This window comes from Pan paniscus, chromosome 10, assembly GCF_029289425.2.
Source record: "Pan paniscus chromosome 10, NHGRI_mPanPan1-v2.0_pri, whole genome shotgun sequence".
Taxonomy (NCBI): Eukaryota; Metazoa; Chordata; class Mammalia; order Primates; family Hominidae; genus Pan; species Pan paniscus.
Genome location: NC_073259.2, coordinates 125264899 through 125284693, shown reverse-complemented (window position 1 = coordinate 125284693; position 19795 = coordinate 125264899). Strand labels below are relative to the sequence as shown.

Sequence of the window (19795 nt, the reverse complement as noted above, 5' to 3'; positions counted from 1 at the left end):
ATCGTGGCCGGGTGCGGTGGCTCACGCCTGTAATCCCAGCACTTTGGAAGGCTGAGGCAGGTGGATCAGTTGAGGTCAGGAGTTCGAGACCAGCCTGTCCAACATGGTGAAACCCTGTCTCTACTAAAAATACAAAATTAGCCAGGCATGGTGGCGCACATCTGTAATCCAAGTTACTTGGGAGGCTGAGACAGGAGAATCACTTGAACCCGGGAGGCAGAGGTTGCAGTGAGCCGAGATAGTGCCATTGCACTCCACCTTGGGCAACAAGAGTGAAACTCTGCAGGTTTCACTCTGCAGGTTGCAGTGAGCCAAGATCACACCACTGCACTCCAGCCTGGGCAATATAGTGAGACTCCATCTTAAAATAATAATAATAATAAAATAAATAAATAAAAAGGCCAGGCACAGTGGCTCATGCTTATAATCCTAACACTTTGGGAGGCCAAGGTGGGCAGATCACAAGGTCAGGAGTTCGAGACCAGCCTGGCCAACACAGTGAAACCCCATCTCTACTAAAAATACAAAAATTAGCCAGGCGCAGTTGCAGGCACCTGTAATCCCAGCTATTTGGGAGGCTGAGGCAGGAGAATGGATTGAACCCGGGAGGTGGAGGTTGCAGTGAGCCGAGGTCGTGCCACGCACTCCAGCCTGGGTGACAGAGCTAGACTCCATCTCAAAAAAAAAAAAAAGTTGAGTAAGTTGTTCATCACAGAGCTGAGATTTCAACCAGGCCGTCTAGCTCCAGAGGCTTGGGTCTTAGGCCCAGAGTCTGGGCATCAGGTGGGGGCTCCTAAGTAGTCAAGGAGCAGAAGGAAGGATTGAGACCTGGGAGGGAGATCCACTAAAATCTGAACACACTTCACCTCCTTCCTCAGCGCGTGCATGTGTATGTGTGTGTATGTGTGTGCATGTGCGTGCATGTGAGCACCTGTGTGCATGTGTGTGCACGCATACATCTGCCTGTCCTAGTGTTTGTGAGCCTCTATCCGCATGGCACACGCTAAGGTCTCAGTACTCCACCCCTGGCACCTCAGCCACCCCGCACATCAGGCAGAGAGCCATCAGTGACATAAGGTCTTCCTGGTCCCCAGGAATGAACCCCTGCCCCATGGTCCTGGTCTTCGGGTGCCGGCAATCCAAGATAGATCATATCTACAGGGAAGAGACCCTGCAGGCCAAGAACAAGGGGGTCTTCAGAGAGCTGTACACGGCTTACTCCCGGGAGCCAGACAAACCAAAGGTAACCCCCAGCAGCCCACCCCCTAGCCCAGCCCAACACACATGCACACTTGCACATCCTACTCTCAGAAACCCCTCACCCTCACTCTTAAGCTTCCTGATTTCCCCTCTATGAAGTTGCTCTGTACTTCAGAAAGCATGGGTAGGGAAAATATCTATGTAAAATATTTAACAGGCCGAGCGCCTGTAATCCCAACACTTTGGGAGGCCAAGGCAGGTGGATCACTTGAGGTCAGGAGTTGGAGACCAGCCTGGCCAACATGGTGAAACCCTGTCTACTAAAAATGCAAAAATTAGCCAGGCATGGTGGTGCACACCTGTAGTCCCAGCTACTTGGCAGGCTGAGGCAGGAGAATCACTTGAACCCAGGAGGCAGAGATTGCAGTGAGCTGAGATCGCGCCACTGCCCTCCAGCCTGGGTGACAAAGTGAGACTCCATCTCAAAAATATATATGTGATGAAATAAAATATTTAACAGCCTATATTATAAGATTCAACTTATATGTAATATCCAGAATAGGCAAATCCATAGAGACAGAGTAGATTAGTGGTTGCCAGGGGCTGAGGGAGGGGAGAATGGGGAGTAACTGCAAATGGGCATGTGGTTTCCATCTGACGTAAAGAAAAAAGTTCTGGAACCAGATAGTGATGATCCCGTAACACTGAGAAGGGTAGTTAATGCCACTGAGTCATACACTTTAAAGTGGTTACAACAGTAAATGTTACATGACGTTTTTACCATAATGAAAAATGTGGGGCCAGGCACCGTGACTCACGCCTGTAATCCCAGCACTTTGGGAGGCTGAGGTGGGAGGATCACTTGAGTCTGGAAGTTCAAGACCAGCCTGGGCAACATACTGAGACCCTGTCCTTACAAAAAAAAAAAAATTTAAGTTAGCTGGGCGTGGTGGCGTATGACTGTGGTCCCAGCTCCTTGGGAGGCTGAGGCAGGAGGGCAGCTTGAGGTGGGAGGGTAGCCTGGGAGGTCAAGGCTTCAGTGAGCTGTGATCATGCCACTGCACTCCACCCTGGGCAACAGACCAAGACTCTGTCTCTAAACAATAAATAATTAGAAATAAAAATTAAAAATATTTAAAAACAGAAATTAAAAAAAATAAATTTAGGCCGGGTGCGGTGGTTCACACCTGTAATCCCAGCACTTTGGGAGGCCAAGGTGGGCAGATCATTTGAGGTCAGGAGTTCGAGACCAACCTGGCCAACATGGTGAAAGCCCATCTCTAATAAAAATATAAAAATTAGCTGGGTGCGGTGGCACATTCTTGTAGTCCCAGCACTTTGGGAGGCCGAGGTGGGTGGATCACTTGAGGCCAGGAGTTTGAGACCAGCCTGACCAACATGGTAAAACCCCATCTCTACTAAAAAAAAAGCCGGGTGTGGTGATGCATGCCTGTAGTCCCAGCTACTCAAGAGGCTGAGAGGCAGGAGGAAGGCTTGAACCTGGGAGGCGGAGGTTGTAGTGAGCTGAGATCATGCCACTGCACTCCAGCCTGGGCAACGAGCAAGACTCTGTCTCAAAAATAAATAAATAAATAAATAAATAAATAAATAAATAAATAAATAAAAAAAAATAAATTTAACAGCCCATAAGAGGCAATACTAGTCAGAATGGACACGGGCCACAGAACTAAAGCTCCATTGGATCTTGGGGAGGTCTGGGGGTCCCAGGGAAGGAGTCAGGACATCGTGGCAGGTTGGGGGGACACTCAGAGAGTCCGGGCAGTGTCTGACTACTAGGGTGGGAGTATCTCAGTCTTAAGAGTCGCTACAGCCATGCCAGCATGTTCCAGCTAAATATCAGCTTCAGAGTGGGAGTTTCCTGGACAAGTTAAAGACATCCTGAACAAATGAGCTCCCTGGAGCTATACTGGACACCCCTTGTGCCCACCTCACACCTCCTTAGCCCACTTTTCCTTCTGCTATCGCTACAGCAGCCGGCTTTGCAGAGGTGGAAGCTGGCGGCCCCTCACCTCACCCCCATCTCTTGCTATCGGCCCAGGGCTTCCCTGGCACTGTAACATAGGATGCCCTGCAATAACCAGCTGCACACCTGGAAATGTGCAGGTGTTAACACCCGGTGACCATTGGCCACCAGGAGAGAGAAGTGGGTAGTGAATGCTCCCCGTCTTTCCCCTCTCCAGGGGATGATTCTGGGAAACAGTCTATCCAGCTCCCTGGAGGGTCCTTAGCAGAGCTGAGCTCCAGTTATCCGAAGAGGGTAGCAGTGCATTCCCGCACCCTCCAATTGACTTTCCCGCCTTCTCTATCTCACTCTTCCCAGTCCCTCACTCTTGTTCCCTGGGATCAGCTCACAAAAGATCCTACCTGCCCACAAGCCCCTGAGTCAGGCTCTGCTTCCTGGGCGGACATGGGCTATGGCAGGCACGTTGCACAGCCCAGCCCCTTCTCACTGCTCTCTGCTCCTTGCAGAAGTATGTGCAGGACATCCTGCAGGAGCAGCTGGCGGAGTCTGTGTACCGAGCCCTGAAGGAGCAAGGGGGCCACATATACGTCTGTGGGGACGTCACCATGGCTGCTGATGTCCTCAAAGCCATCCAGCGCATCATGACCCAGCAGGGGAAGCTCTCGGCAGAGGACGCCGGCGTATTCATCAGCCGGATGAGGGTGAGTGACGGGCTGACTTCCCAGGTCCCTTTTCCTACATCCACTCTCCTATCCCCCCTTTTTCATCCAACCTGTCTTGATGATTAGGGGAGCCACGATGATATCCCTGCTCCCATTCGTTGCACTTACCACTGAGGGGAGAGGATATAGATGGTCCCAAACAATGACAGAGAAAGTAGAAGGATGGCTGGGCATGCAGGCAGGTGTAGCAAATATGACTGGAGGCTGTGTGTGAAAATAACGAGTGAGTGGACCTCTGGTAGCTAGACAGAAACCATTCTAACCTAACTTCTCCTGCCCCAGAAGCTGCAGCACTGCCCCATGTAGTTGTGCAGGTTGGGCACTGCACAAAGAGATCCGAGGAGAACTGTGGAGCCCTCTATATACTCAGTCTCTTTAGTGTGACCCTCGAGACACACTTTTAAAGATTCCCCAGGATTTTGCAGAAGAGAGTTTAAAACTCACCCCGGCTGGGCTCGGTGGCTCACACCTATAATTCCAGCACTTTGAGAGGCCAAGGTGGGAGGATCACCTGAGGTCAGGAGTTCGAGACCAGCCTGACTAACATAGTGAAACCCTGTCTCTTCTAAAAATACAAAAATTAGCTGGCTATGGTGGCGGGCACCTGTAGCCCCAGCTACTTGGGAGGCTGAGGAAGGAGAATTGCTTGAACCTGGGAGGTGGAGTTTGCAGTGAGCCAAGATTGTGTCATTGCACTCCAGCCTGGGCGACGAGAGTGAGACTCCATCTCAAAAACAAAAACAAAAAAACAAAACAAAACAAAACAAAAAATGGCTGGGTGCAGTGGCTCACGCCTGTAATCTCAACATTTTGGGAGGCCAAGGCAGGTGGATCACGAGGTCAAGAGATCAAGACCATCCTGGCCAACCAACATGGTGAAACCCCATCTCTACTAAAAATACAAAAATTAGCTGGGCATAGTGGCGCATGCCTGTAGTCCCAGCTGCTCAGGAGGCTGAGGCAGGAGAATCGCTTGAACCCGGGAGGTGGAGGTTGCAGTGAGCCGAGATCACGCCACTGCACTCCAGCCTGGGTGACAGAGCGAGACTCTGTCTCAAAAAAAAAAAAAAAAAACAACTAACCCCAACTGAAAATGAACCCACTCTACAGATGGGGAGGCTGGAACCTAGTGCACGATTATGCCTGCCTTGCCAGACGCACACTCCCAACCACTGCCCTTCTTCAGCATTGAGATGCATTTTCTCTTTGTTTGATCCTCTTGCCCTTTGAGAATATTGACTGCCCGCCACAGGAGCTCCCATAGCTTGGTAAATTCTCAGATGTCACAAGTCAGTCATCGTTTGGGCTGTTTCTTGAGACTCCAGGGGAGGTTCTTCTCTTTGCTTGCTTCTTTCTGGGCAATGTTGAGCAAAGATGCTCATCTTCAGAAAAACTCACGCATGCCCACGGAGTCTCCACTGTGGGTAGCTGTGGGGAGTTCCCTGAGTGCTATGTGGCCACTTGTTCCTTCCTCCCCTTTCTTCTGGTCTCATGGGCTATTTCACACTAAACCCAGTTTTGCCCAGACCTGAACTTGCAAGAGCACGTTGGAGGGAGGAAAGGGGGAATGGTGAGGTTTCCATTTGACCTCATCGCTCCTTTTCACCTGAGAATCCACCAAGCAGCAGCAGTGTTTCCAGATGGCAACCTAAATGTTCTTTGCCAACTGGGCTACATCCCAGAGAACAGTTGCCCCACGTCCCAGAGAACAGTTTTGCTGAGCAGAGTCTTCGAGATCAAAGGTACCTCGGGGACACTGGCTTCAGCCTCATCTCTTTGGGAACCATCTTCCTTAGGGATATTCCATTCCAGGTGTCAGGCGAGTCTGCCCCTGCTCCAAGCCTTTATCTGGCATTTGAGAGCTGTTTTCTGGCTGTTTCTGTCTTCTAGGATGACAACCGATACCATGAGGATATTTTTGGAGTCACCCTGCGAACGTACGAAGTGACCAACCGCCTTAGATCTGAGTCCATTGCCTTCATTGAAGAGAGCAAAAAAGACCCCGATGAGTAAGCTGGCTCCATCCCTGGGTGAGGGGCAGGAAGAGCCCTCTCTTCTAGGTCCCACTGGGCAGGAATGTCTGGCTTTCCCACGGCAGGGTCCCCAAAACAGCAGCATCAGCACCATCTGGGAACGTGTTCAAAATGCAAATTCCCAGACCACCCCAGACCTGCTGGATCTGAAACTCAGGAGTTAGGATGCAGCAGTTTGCCTTTTAACGAATTCTCCAGGGGAACCCTGAGGCCCTGTCCAGTGTGGGAGGAAATGCCTGCTTTGGGGGCCGGCTTCTGTTTGGGGCACCCCCTAGTGTAATGATGGCTCCTACCTCTGGGAAGTTGCTTTTTTTTTTTTTTTTTTTTTTGACGGAGTCTTGCTCTGTACTCCAGGTTGGAGTGCAGTGACACAGTCTCAGCTCACTGCATCCTCCACCTCCTAGGCTCAAGCAATTCTCGTGCCTCAGCCTCCCAAGTAGCTAGGACTACAGGCGTGCACCACCACACCCGGCTAAGTTTTGTATTTTTAGTAGAGACGGGGTTTCGCCATGTTGGCCAGACTGGTCTCAAACTCCTGACCTCAAGTGATCTGCCCACCTCAGCCTCCCAAAGTGCTGGAATTATAGGTGTGAGCCACCGCGCATGGCCGGAGCTGTGACATTTCTACCGGAAGTATCTGTCTTGTTTGTTTTTTACCTACTGGGGTTTAGCATCAGATTTAGGGCAAGGGTTTCTTCTACAAAAGTGTTTGAACTCTGCTCATTTAGGAAAGTGGGGAGAAGAATGGGATCGCCCCTGGAGCTAGGTGGAGGTGTGGCGCTCAGTTTTTGTGTCCTTTCCACCAGCTCTCTCATCCCCTAAATGGCTGGGGGCTTTTTCATCAACACAAATTATAATTCACATGATTTTGACAATTTCACTGAACCTCTAGAAATTGCTGGAAACAGGCTGAGGCACCAGGAGACTGTGACCGGGTCTCATGATTTAAACCTTACTTGAATTCTATGGCATGGCAACCTTGATCGTAATTTCACTTCCCAGTGCTCCCCGCCCCAGTCCCTGCCACAGAACCCCTGGAAAGCACCCCTGGACGCCCTTTACTTTAAATTGGGTGGGGACTCAGCTGTCTCTTTTTTTCAACAACACAAGGCATACACTCATTTCTTGAATTTGGCATCTTCTTTGTTTTCCCCTTACGATGACACAGCAGTCTCTAAAACATACTGTCATGGCCAGTAGACTCATATCGTTGCCTTTAAGGTCACAAGTCCCTGGGTTGTCAAAAGCCTTTAAGGCCAGGTGTGGTGGCTCACACCTATAATCCCAGCACTTTGGGAAGCTGAGGTGGGTGAATTGCTTGAGCCCAGGAGTTCAAGATCAGCCTGGGCAATGCAAGGAGACCCTGTCTCTACAAATAATTTAAAAATTAGCAGGGCATGGTGACACGCGCCTGTGGTCCCAGCTACTTGGGAGGCTGAAGCAAGAGGATGGCCTGATCCCAGGGGGATCGAAACTGCAGTGAGCCATGATGGCACCACTGCACCCCAGCCTAGGCAACAGAGCAAGACCCTATCTCAAGAGAAAAAAAAAGGCCAGGCGCGATGGCTCACCCCTGTAATCCCAGCACTTCGGGAGGCTGAGGCGGGTGGATCATGAGGTCAGGAGATCAAGACCATCCTGACTAACACAGTGAAACCCCGTCTCTACTAAAAATACAAAAAATTAGCCGAGCGTCGTGGCAGGTGCCTGTAGTCCCAGCTACTCGGGAGCCTGAGGCAGGAGAATGGCATGAACCTGGGAGGTGGAGCTTGCAGTGAGCCAAGATCCCGCCACTGCACTCCAGCCTGGGTGACAGAACAAGACTCCGTCTCAAAGAAAAAAAAAAAAAAAAAAGCCCTTTTGACGGGCCCAGTGGCTCACACCTGTAATCCCAGCACCTTGGAAGGCAAAGATGGGTGGATCACTTGAGCCTAGGTGTTCAAGACCAGCCTGGGCAACATGGCAAAACCCTGTCTCTACTAAAAACACAAAAGTTAGCCAGGTGTGGTAGCATGTGCCTATAATCCCAGCTACTCAGGAGGCTGAGACACAGGAATCGCTTGAACCTAGGAGGCAGAGGTTGCAGCCAGCCGAGATCACGTCACTGCACTTCAGCCTGGGCGACACAGTGAGACTCTCAGTCTCAAAAAAAAAAAAAGTCCTTTTAAATGTTTCTCTTCCTGGCCAGTTGTACTTGTGAGCATTCATTCATTCATTCATTCTTTCAAAACAAGCCCCTGCTAGGTGCCAGGTCCTGTCCAAGACACTAAGGCTACAGAATAAATGAAAGAGACAGGCCGGGTGCAGTGGCTCACGCCTGTAATCCCAGCACTTTGGGAGGCTGAGGCGGGCAGATCACCTGAGGTCAGGAGTTTGAGACCAGCCTGGCCAACATGGTGAAACTCCATCTCTACTAAAAATACAAAAATTAGCCGGGCATGGTGGCAGGCACCTGTAATCCCACCTACTTGGGAGGCTAAAGCAGGAGAATTGCTTGAACCCTGCTGGGATTGCAGTGAGCTGGGATCGTGCCACTGCACTCCAGCCTGGGTGACAGAGCGAAACTCCGTCTCAAAAAAAAAAAAAAAAAAGAAAGAGACAAAGCCCCTGAGCCCAGAGCATGGGTGATTTTCTCTGGGGCACTCAGAGGAAACAGCAGCCTTGCCCTTGGGGCACTAACTGCCCCCCAACTTCTCCTTCCACAGGGTTTTCAGCTCCTAACTGGACCCTCTTGCCCAGCCGGCTGCAAGTTTTGTAAGCGCGGACAGACACTGCTGAACCTTTCCTCTGGGACCCCCTGTGGCCCTCGCTCTGCCTCCTGTCCTTGTCGCTGTGCCCTGGTTTCCCTCCTCGGGCTTCTCGCCCCTCAGTGGTTTCCTCGGCCCTCCTGGGTTTACTCCTTGAGTTTTCCTGCTGCGATGCAATGCTTTTCTAATCTGCAGTGGCTCTTACAAAACTCTGTTCCCACTCCCTCTCTTGCCGACAAGGGCAACTCACGGGTGCATGAAACCACTGGAACATGGCCGTCGCTGTGGGGGTTTTTTTCTCTGGGGTTTCCCTGGAAAGGCTGCAGGAACTAGGCACAAGCTCTCTGAGCCAGTCCCTCAGCCACTGAAGTCCCCCTTTCTCCTTTTTTATGATGACATTTTGGTTGTGCGTGTGTGTGTGTGTGTGTGTGTGTGTGTGTGTGTGTGTGTGATGGGCCAGGTCTCTGTCCGTCCTCTTCCCTGCACAAGTGTGTCGATCTTAGATTGCCACTGCTTTCGTTGAAGACCCTCAATGCCAAGAAACGTGTCCCTGGCCCATATTAATCCCTCGTGTGTCCATAATTAGGGTCCACGCCCATGTACCTGAAACATTTGGAAGCCCCATAATTGTTCTAGTTAGAAAGGGTTCAGGGCATGGGGAGAGGAGTGGGAAATTGATTAAAGGGGCTGTCTCCCAATGAAAGAGGCATTCCCAGAATTTGCTGCATTTAGATTTTGATACCAGTGAGCAGAGCCCTCATGTGACATGAACCCATCCAATGGATTGTGCAAATCCCCCCCCCAAACCCACCCATACCAGCTAGAATCACTTGACTTTGCCACATCCATTGACTGCCCCCCTCCTCCAGCAATAGCATCCAAGGGGCCTGGAAGTTATGTTGTTCAAAGAAGCCTGGTGGCAATAAGGATCTTCCCACTTTGCCACTGGATGACTTTGGATGGGTCACTTGTCCTCAGTTTTTCCTAGTCATAATGTCATACGAACCTAAAGAATATGAATGGATTAAATGTTAAAGCTTTGGTGCCTGGAAACAATATCAAGTAACAATATGATTATTATTTTTTTATTCCCCCAAAGCAGGCTTGCTGCTTCACCCTTGGGGATGAAATAATGGAAGCTGGTTAAAGTGGATGAGGTTGGAAAGAGTTGCCATAATGAGGTCCCACGTGGCTTCTTCGATAGGAACCACAACTTGGGGTGGGAAGAACTTGTCCCTCAGGCTTGTTGCCCTCTGCGGTTGATCTCCGAAGTTTTAAACCTGTTAAAGTAATTTTGACAAATAAGTTACCCTCAACTCAGATCAAAAATGGGCAGCCAAGTCTTCGGTAGGAATTGGAGCCGGTGTAATTCCTCCCTAAGAGGCAACCTGTTGAATTTACTCTCTCAGAGTAAATGGTGGGAAGGGATCCCTTTGTATACTTTTTTAAATACTACAAATTAGTGTCAGGCAGTTCCCAGAAAGAGACAAGAAATCCTAGTGGCCTCCCAGACTGCAGGGTCCCCAAGGATGGAAAGGGAATGTTCTGCTGGTTCTACCCTGTTTGTTGTGTCTTGCTATACAGAAAAACCACATTTCTTTTATATACTGTACGTGGGCATATCTTGTTGTTCAGTTTGGGTGTCTGCTAAAGAGGAAGTGCACTGGCCCTCTTTGAAAGGGCTTTACAGTGGGGGCACCAAGACCCCAAAGGGCCCAGGCCAGGAGACTGTTAAAGTGAAAAGGCAATCTATGACTCACCTTGCTCTACCATCCCTGGCAGCCCCCACCAGTGTCCTGTTCCTGCCACATGGAGCTTGACTTCATGCCAGCTATAATCTCCCCTGCCTTCCTTTAATCCCAATTTCCCCTGCTCACTCTTCCACAGATATAAAGAACAAACACTTAGCATCCCACACTCACCCCTTCTAATCCTGAAGGGAAGCCCATTCTAAACTCCTTTCCTGCAAACCCATTTCCAGCTCCTAGTAGCTTTCCTCCCAAAGGCTTTCTTTCCAATCCTTTATAGCTTTGGAGACGCCTCCCCAATTCCCCAGGGAAGGAAACTGTTGTGTCCAATCCCCATTAAAGACAAATTGATCAGTGCTTCCCACTCCAAGTCAAGCTTTATGCAGGAATGCTTTTCCATCAGGGAATAAATACTTAGAAGAGCTTACAAGGTGCCAGGCACCTCCTTTCTGCATGTGCCTGCCTTTCTAGTAGCAGACAGATGGAAACATTGTCTCATTTTGTCAAGGAGTCCAAAGAAATGATTATAAAACCAGGATTCATCCTTCTTCTCCAGAAAGATTTTTTTTTAAGTAAACACCTTTCAATCCCCAACACAAGCTGCTTCACAACTCCAGGCTAGAAGGCAGGAGAGCGATCTGATGTGTTTCTTTCATTTGCCAGAATTCCTGATACCAAAAGCCTATCTCTCTGTTGAGTAACCTCTCGAGGACCAGAGTGGAGTCCAGATTGTTAGGCTCAGATCAAGGGTGGGGAAATACTGCCCTCTCGTGGTGGCTTTTCATCCAGGCCTCGTAGCCAACCGTAAGTGCAAAATAGAATTAAGCAATGGGTAAGCAAAATAGGGTTGACAAGATATTTGGGGGTTATTCGGGTAATGGCCCATTTATTTCCCTCTTCCCCCTGAATTGACCAGTAGCAGCTCCAGCCCCATTTCACAAAAGTGAGTTTGGCCAGGAGGAATGAGACGTCTCCTGAAATAGGAACACCGGAACATCATGCTCACCTGCCATCACTATGCATCCAGTTCCCACAGCTTGTGTCGTGAAAGAGCAGAGAGATGATGTTAAACTCCTTGGGAGGAGAGAGGGCTTCTTTTGGTTTCCCTGGAGTGAGACAGCCAGGTGTCTTTCTTTTGCGGGGGGACACTTCAGACCCATCAATATGGAATTTTGGGAGCCGACCTGAGTGCAAATCCTAATTCTGCCCCTGTTGGTGCAGATGGCTGTGGGCGGCTCACTTGACCTTTTAGAGTCTGCATACCCACCTGTATAACAAGGTGGATTGAATGAGACAATGCCCACGAAATGCCCAGTTACAGTACCTGGTTCAAAACTTACTGCATTTTAATTTTTCACTTAACTTATAACATGTCTTGCTTCTCCAGTGTGTGGAAGGCACCGGGCAGTTTGCAGAGATAAGCAAAACACAGTTCCTCTCGTGCAGAAGGTTAGAATCTATTTTTTTTTTTTTTGACAGAGTCTTGCTCTGTCACCCAGGCTGGCGTACAGTGGTACAATCTCAGCTCACTGCATCCTCTCCCTCCCCCAGTTCAAGTGATTCTTCTGCCTCGGCCTCCTGAGTAACTGGGACTACAGGCGCCTACCACCACGCCCAGCTAAGTTTTGTATTTTTAGTAGAGTCAGGGTTTCACCATGTTGGCCAGGCTGGTCTTGAATTCCTGACCTCAAATGATCCACGCACCTCAGCCTCCCAAAGTGCTGGGATTACAGGCATGAGCCACCACGCCCAGCCAAAGGTTATAATCTGATGGAGAGAGACACCCGTCTTGGAACTGACATAAATTTCTGGGGTTTGAGAAATGGGCGGGATTTCACTGGTAGCTTCTGGAAGGTAAGAGTTGTCCAGGAATTGGGAAGAGTGAGAGGAAAGGCACGGACAGGGAGCATGTAAGATAAATTGAGGCTGGCTTTGGAAGGCTGAGGAGGGTGAGAAAAGGTGGGCTGGGACCAGACCGTGGGGAGAGGTGAGTGGCATTACAAGAAATTTAGGCTTTATTCAGAAGGCAACAGGGAGTCCCTAAGAATGTTTTTCAAAAAGGGACATTAAGGCGATTGGAGTTATACTTGGAAAAGAAAGTTCTGGCCACAGTACAGAGCATGGCCCGTTGAGCTGTTGGGGGGTTATTGCTGCAACCAAGGCTTGAGTGAGGGAAGAGGCAGATGTAGTGATAAAGAGACTCCAGGAACTGAATCAGCGTACCTGGTACCCCATCCATTGTAGAGGGTGAGAATAAAGGAGAAATTAAAGCATCTTGCAGGCTAGGCGCGGTAGCTCATGTCTGTAATCCCAGCACTTTGGGAGGCCGAGGTGGGTGTATCAGTTGAGGTCAGGAGTTGGAGACCAGTCAGCCAGTTAGTAGAAACCCTGACTCTACTAAGAAAATACAAAAATTAGCTGGGCATGGTGGCATGCACCTGTAGTCTCAGCTACCTGGGAGGCTGAGGAAGGAGGATCGCTTGAGCCCAGGAGGTAGAGGCTGCAGTGAGCCAAGATTGTACCACTGCACTCCAGCCTGGGTGACAGAGCAAGACTCTTATCTCAAAAAAATAAAATAAAATAAAATAAAATAAAACATCTTGCCCCTAGCTGAGAGAGAGGTCTCTGAAGAGCAGGCTCAGGGAAAAGATGAGTTTTCAGAGCTGATGTGATAGTCAGCTTCTCTGGAGTCGACAGGGTGAATCCTTCCCAAGTCCAGTCATGCCCAGATGCCCGGAGGGAAAACTGACCCCCAGCCAGTAGACATTGGCTAAGAACACAGAATCTTCTGACCAAACACGCTTTCAGCAGCTGCCTGCTCTGGACTTTGAAAGAGGTCAGGTCTTGCCCCAAGCTCAAAACAAGTGAGAGGTGTCCTGACCTAGCTCATAGGGCAAATGGTCCTAATAGGATGGGCAATCCAGATGCCTGAGCCCCTTCACTCCGACAGCACCAGCGCCTAATGCAGCCTTTTCATTCTTGCCATTAGAAAATCTATGGACTTCTAGCCTGTGTTTTAAACCAGCCATGTTTCCTTGTATATTTCCCTACCCGCTGCCCCACATACCCAGCATGCCGCTGTGGCCACCATGTCCTCAAAGCTTTCTGTCTGTATCAGGAAGGTAGGCTGAGACTGCCAGGAAGCAACAAGGAGAGAGAAACACTAACTAGTCTTCCTTTATAACCCATTCATACTCTCTGGCTGTCCCCAACCTTCATAGTCTCCTGCATCCAAATGTCCTCTTTGGCTCAAAAAGTAGGCCAGGCATGGTGGTTCATGCCTGTAATAGCACTTTGGGAGACTGAGGTGGGAGGATCACTTGGGGCCAGGAGTTTGAGACCAGCTTGGGCAACACAGCGCAATCTCGTCTCTACTAAAAAAAAAAAAAATTAGCTGGGCATGATGGCATGCTCCTGTGGTCCCAGCTACTTGGGAGGCTGAGGCAGGAGGATCACTTGGTCCCAGGAGTTCGAGGCGACAGTGAGCTAGGATCGCACCACTGCACTGCAGCCTGAGTGACAGAGCAAGACCCTGTCTCTAAAAAAAATTAAAATGAAAGACCAGGTGCTGGGATTGAGGAAACACAGGTCTGAGGGTCTGAGGGAAAGGGCCTGCCTCCCAGGGAGTCAACACAGATGTTCCCCATGAACAGGGATTTGACTTTGGAGGCCAACCTGGCCTGGCCTCTGCCCTTTATCTCACACTCCCTATCCTTGGCCCACTGCCAGTCCCTGCCTTGTGGCAAAGGGGCCCCAAAAGAAAAGCTGCCCTTCCCCAAATGTAAGGACCCAGGTACACTTTCACCCGTGGAAAGCAGTGTCTGTCGAGAGTCTGTTTCCTATTAATACTTATCAAAGCCATGTGCGAGGGAGGTGGTCAGCTGTCAATATGCCTTAGTATGTTTATATGAGTTTGTTTTGTTCTAAAATATCCAAACAGTTCTGGTCAAGCGGGGCTATGCCCGTCTGGCCCAAAACACAGTCCGTTATTAACGAGATGGCCCTGGCAGGCGGGAACAAATCTGCCTCCATGCACTGCTTCCTGTAGTCTTTTAGAAAATAACTCCAGGACATCGAAGTGCCCAGATTTGACTCCTAAGTTCTAGGAGACTGTAGCGCGGGGTCTGTCAACCTTAGCACTATTGGCATTTGGGGCTGGGTAATTCTTTCTTGTGGGGGCCATCTTGGGTACTGTAGGAAGCTGAGCAGCATTCCTGGCCTCCATCCACGAGATACCTATAGCAGTGTCCTGCCAATGGTAACAATCAAGTATGTCATCAGACATTGCCCAATGTCCCCAGGGGGCAACACCCCTCTCTTGGACTTCAGGGTCAAGAGAATCTCTGCTGGCTACCCCAGGACTTCTCATTATGGATTTCCTGGAGCACGCAGCAGAAACTTTGCCTAGCCCAGTGGTTGTTTCCATTATCTGCTGCCAAAGTGGGATTTGAGGGTATCCGGGGGAGGGGGCATGGGGAGGGCAGTATGCTTTCAAAAACCCCTCCCAGGCCAGGCGTGGTGGCTCATGCCTATAATCACAGGACTTTGGGAGGCCGAGGCTGGCAGATCACTTGAGGCTGGGAGTTAGAGACCAACCTGGCTAACATGGCAAAACCTCGTCTCTACTAAAAATACAAAAATCAGCCCGGCGTGGTGGCGGGCATCTGTAATCCCAGCTACTCGGGAGGCTGAGGCAGGAGAATTACTTGAACCCAGGAGGCAGAGGCTGCAGTGAGCCGAGATGGCACCACTGCACTCCAGCTTGTTGACAGAATGAGACCCTGTGGGAAAAAAAAAGCCCTCCCATGCCAGAACAGAGGATGGCAGTCTGTTTCGATAAGACACTGTGTCCTTGGTGTTGGTTCTGATTAAGACTCACTGAGATCCAGTGCTCTTGAGCTGGGTCTCAGTCCCCTCCCATGTCCTGTGCTCTGCCGCCACTGTTTTCATTGTTGTGTTCTCGTTGTGATTGTTAAGACTCACACTCCTGGCTCAGCAGTGGTTTTCCAGAAGGCCCAAAGAGCGGTGCCGGGCACCCCACGTCGCAGTGTCCTTTCCGGGCTTGGGAAGCTGGGGAGGTGGGCAGACCTGGTCGCATCTCACCACACACACACACACACACACACACACACACACACACACACACAAACGCTGTCAGAAACTCGGCCGTCCCCCCTACCTCTGAGCTCTCAATGCTGCTAATCTCTGCCAAGTGTCCCTGTGCTCCAGCACCTTCCTTGAAGGACTGACGCCCACCCCACGCTCTTTGCGAGGTTGTCCAGGCTGTGTTTGTCGCATGCTCTTCTTCTGTATAGTTCTCATCTTCCAATTTTATGGGATTCAACAAAAGCCTATTATGCTTGTTTGCATTATGGTTACAATATTAAAAAGTGGATTCAACTTGGCTGGCTGCTGTCTTCTGTTGGATTTGCTTGGAGTTTCTCACACTTTGGCCTGCTGTCCTGGGTTGGGTGCCCCAGAAGCCTGCTCTGAGATGGAGTTGGCAGGAGGCTGACAAGAGAGTGCTCTTGGGGAGGAGAGGGGAGAGAAGGGAAGGGGAGAAGAGAGGAGAAGGGAGTGAAGGGGAGGAGAGAGGAAGAGAAGGGAGGGGAGAGAGTGAGAGGGGAGGGTAAGGGAGGAGAGGGGAGGGGAGGGGAGGAGAGAAGAGGGAAGAGAGGAAGGGACAGGGGAGAGGGAAAAGAAAGACCAGGGAAGGAGCGGGAGCGGGAGGGGAGGGAGGGAAAAGAGGGGAAGAGGAGGGAGGGTAGAGGAGGGAGAAGAAGGAGAGAAAAGAGGAGGAGGAGAAGGAGCAGAGAGGAGGGAAAGCAAGAAGAGAGGAAAAGAGGGAGGGGAGAAGAAAACTAAGGGAAGAAGAGAGAAGGGGAGGGGAAGGAGGAGGCAGAAGTGAAGGGCAGGGGGAGAGGAGGGGAGGGGAGGAGGCCTCTCTGGTCAGAGGCAAAGCTGAGCTGCCATAAGTCTCAACAGAAGCTTCAGCCAGCCCTGCAGGGCATTCTAAAGGTGACCTTTCAGAGGTGTCCCGATTTGGGACTGGAAGGCAGGATTTTAGACCCGTACATCTTGAGTCAGGCAACTCTCACCAGCAGAAGCCACACCCAAGGGGCTGAAGGTTGAGGGTGCTCCCGGCAGCCAGGGGACTCGTTCCTGAGTCCCGATGCAGATCTGGGTGGCGTAGCTGAGCATCCTCTCTGCCCTCCTCCCCAACACCCCCTTTTCCTCCAGCACAGCTGCATCCATAGCCAGGGCCCCAGAGAAACAGTAAGACCTTCACCCTCAGCCCTCTTCCATTTAGGGCCCTCCTCCCTGAGGACCCTAAACTCTAATTCCTGGCTGGTTTCAGGCCCAGTTCCAAAACAAAGAGACCTCAAAAGCAGTAAAAGAATAGATGAAGAGGCCGGACGCGGTAGCTCACGCCTGTGATCCCAGCACTTTGGGAGGCCGAGGCGGGCAGATCACATGAGGTCAGGAGTTTGAGACCAGCCTGGCCAACATGGCAAAACCCCATCTCTACTAAAAATACAAAAATTAGCCAGGCATGGTGGTGCACACTTGTAGTCCCAGCTACTCAGGAAGGTGAGAGGCAGGAGAATCACTTGAATCCGGGAGGCGGAGGATGCAGTGAGCCGAGACCACACCATTGCACTCCAGCCTGGGCAACAAGAGAGAAACTCCATCTCGGAAAAAAAAAAAAGAAAAGAAAAAATAGATGAAGAAGTGCTGATGTCAAATGCCTGACAGATTTGTGACCATAAAGGAATAAACTAGCAGTTGGGTTTGATGCAGGGGGATGAGGCTTCATCATGCCCTTCCAGACATGGCGATTTGGATGCTGTGACTAGACATTTCAGCTTTTTTATTTATTTTATTTTTTATTTTTTTGAGCCAGACTCTCGCTCCATCGCCATCGCCGAGGCTGGAGTGCAGGGCACTATCTCAGCTCACTACAACATCCATCCCAGGTTCAAATGATTCTCCTGACTCAGCCACCCAAGTATCTGGGATTACAGGCATCTGCCACAATACCCGGCTACTTTTTTTGTATTTTTGGTAGAGACGGGGTTTCACCATGTTGGCCAGGCTGGTCTCAAATTCCTAACCTCAGGTGATCTGCCTGCCTCAGCCTCCCAGAGTGCTGGGATTACAGGCGTGAGCCACTGCACCCAGCCGACATTCAGGTTTTTTTAAATTACCAAGTAGCTTATTCAACTCATTGCCCACCCCATCTGCACACATACATCACTCCTGACTCCTCCATCCCATCCCTGAGCCTCATGCCTAAATTCAAGTGTGGGATGAAGATCAGAGACAGAGCAGGAGTCAGGGAACTCCATGCCCTACTTCCTGTCCTACAACAATGTATTAGCCAATTTTAAGAAGGGCTAACAGTTATTAAAAGCCAGTCTTAGTGGGCGCAGTGGCTCATGCCTGTAATCCCAACACTTTGGGAGGCTGAAGTGGGAGGATTGTTTGAGCCCAGGAGTTGAAGCCAGCCTGGGCAACATAGTGAGACCCTGTCTCTACAAAAAATACAAAAATACAGCCAGGTGCAGTGACTCATGTCTGTAATCCCAGCACTTTGGGAGGCTGAAGTGGGGGGATTGCTTGAGCCCGAGAGTTCAAGCCAGGCTGGGCAACATAGTGAGACCCCGTCTACAAAAAATACAAAATACAGCCGGGTGCAGTGGCTCATGCCTGTAATCCCAGCACTTTGGGAGGCCAACGTGGGTGGATCACCTAAGGTCAGGAGTTCAAGACCAGCCTGGCCAACATGGCGAAACCCCCATCTCTACTAAAAATACAAAAATCAGCTGGGTGTGGTAGCACACACCTGTAACCCCAACTACTCAGGAGGCTGAGGCAGGAGAATCGCTTGAACCCAGGAAGTGGAGGTTTCAGTGAGCCGAGATTGCACCACTGCACTCCAGCCTGTGTGAAAGAGTGAGAATCTGTCTCAAAAAAAAAAAAAGCTGGGTGTGGTGGTGTGCTCCTGTAGTCCCAGGTGTAGCCGTAGTCCCAGCTACTCAGAAGGCTGAGGTGGGAGAATTGCTTGAGCCTGCGAGGTCAAGCCTGCAGTGAGCCATGATTATGCCACTGCACTCCAGCCTGGGCAACAGAGTGAGTCAGGCAAAAAAGAAAAAAAGAAAAAAAAGCTAATCTTGACAAGAATGCTTTGACATGTTACGATTTACTCTCCTCCAATTTAAAGCTTGGGTAACTGACGTGCAAGGGGATCAGACAGTTTATGCAAGGCTAACATAGCATGCTAATGTTAGAGGTGAGATTTGAACCCAAGCTGTGCAGCCGAAGAAGCCGCATTCCTATCCACCACCCCATGCTGTCACTAAGACACCCGGACTGTCTTGGTTCAAATCCCAGCTCCTCCACTTTCTAACTATGCAACTTTGGGTAAGTTACCCATCCTTTCTAGACTTCCATTTCTTCACTGTGAAATCAGTTATGATCGTTTCTACGCCATTGGTTTGCGATAGGGTTAAATGAGTTAATATTTGCAATATGCTTAGGGCAAGACAGGATGGAATGGAATGGAGTAGAATAGGTAGATAAAATAAGGCCCCAGCTTTGGTGCCTTCCAGCCTTCTCAGCTTTTGTGTCTTCTAGAAGTTCCAACAGCCCATCTTGAAGTTATTTGATACTTAAGCACTGAGTTTCTCAAGCCTCCTCGGACCACCTGCAGTTAAGGGATCTCTCCTTTTAAAAGCCGGTGCCGCCAGGCATGGTGGCTTATGCCTGTAATCCCAACACTTTGGGAGGCCAAGGCGGGCGGATCACGAGGTCAGGAGTTCGAGACCAGCCTAGCCAATGTAGTGAAACCCTATCTCTATTAAAAATACAAAAATTAGCTGGGCATGGTGGTGCGTACCTATAGTCCCAGCTACTCTGGGGGCTGAGGCAGAAGAATTGCTTGAACCCAGGAGGTGGAGGTTGTGATGAGCCAAGATCATGCCACTGCACTTCAGCCTGGGTGACAGAGTGAGACTCCGTCTCGAGGAAAAAAAAAAAAAAAAAAAGCCAGTGCCTGGGCATCTCCCTGACCTGTCCAGGGAAATTCTCGGACATCTTCATGTCTAACCAGATCTCCGCATGACTTACATACACACTGGAGTTTCAACAGGCTCCGCCCCAGAGGCAGCCGGGAACAATTTAACATTATATGCATCTCAACCAAATGACTTCTGTTTCCTGGCAACCACGTAAAAAACCTGAGTCTGCACCAAAACAGAACCTTCCCAAGTACAAATCAGAGAAGCAGGTGGGAAACAAGTGGTGGGGGAGGGAATATAAAAATATTTTTGAGTCACTACAAATGAACATAGAATATGGG

General features: G+C 50.1%; 1 protein-coding gene across 3 annotated transcripts in view; it reads left to right on the top strand.

The window, feature by feature from the left end:
- NOS1 (nitric oxide synthase 1) overlaps positions 1 to 15839 on the top strand; it is a 154423-nt gene extending 138584 nt beyond the window's left edge. For 2 of the 3 annotated variants that reach the window (XM_034934607.4, XM_034934608.3), the window contains exons 26-29: positions 1095 to 1243; positions 3691 to 3885; positions 5797 to 5915; positions 8645 to 15839. In XM_034934607.4, coding sequence (XP_034790498.2) covers positions 1095 to 1243; positions 3691 to 3885; positions 5797 to 5915; positions 8645 to 8660 — 479 coding nt within the window. In that variant the 3' untranslated portion in view covers positions 8661 to 15839. The remainder of the gene's footprint in view (positions 1 to 1094; positions 1244 to 3690; positions 3886 to 5796; positions 5916 to 8644) is intronic. The other variant, XM_063593705.1, reaches the window with a different exon arrangement.
- The last annotated feature ends 3956 nt before the right edge of the window (positions 15840 to 19795 follow it).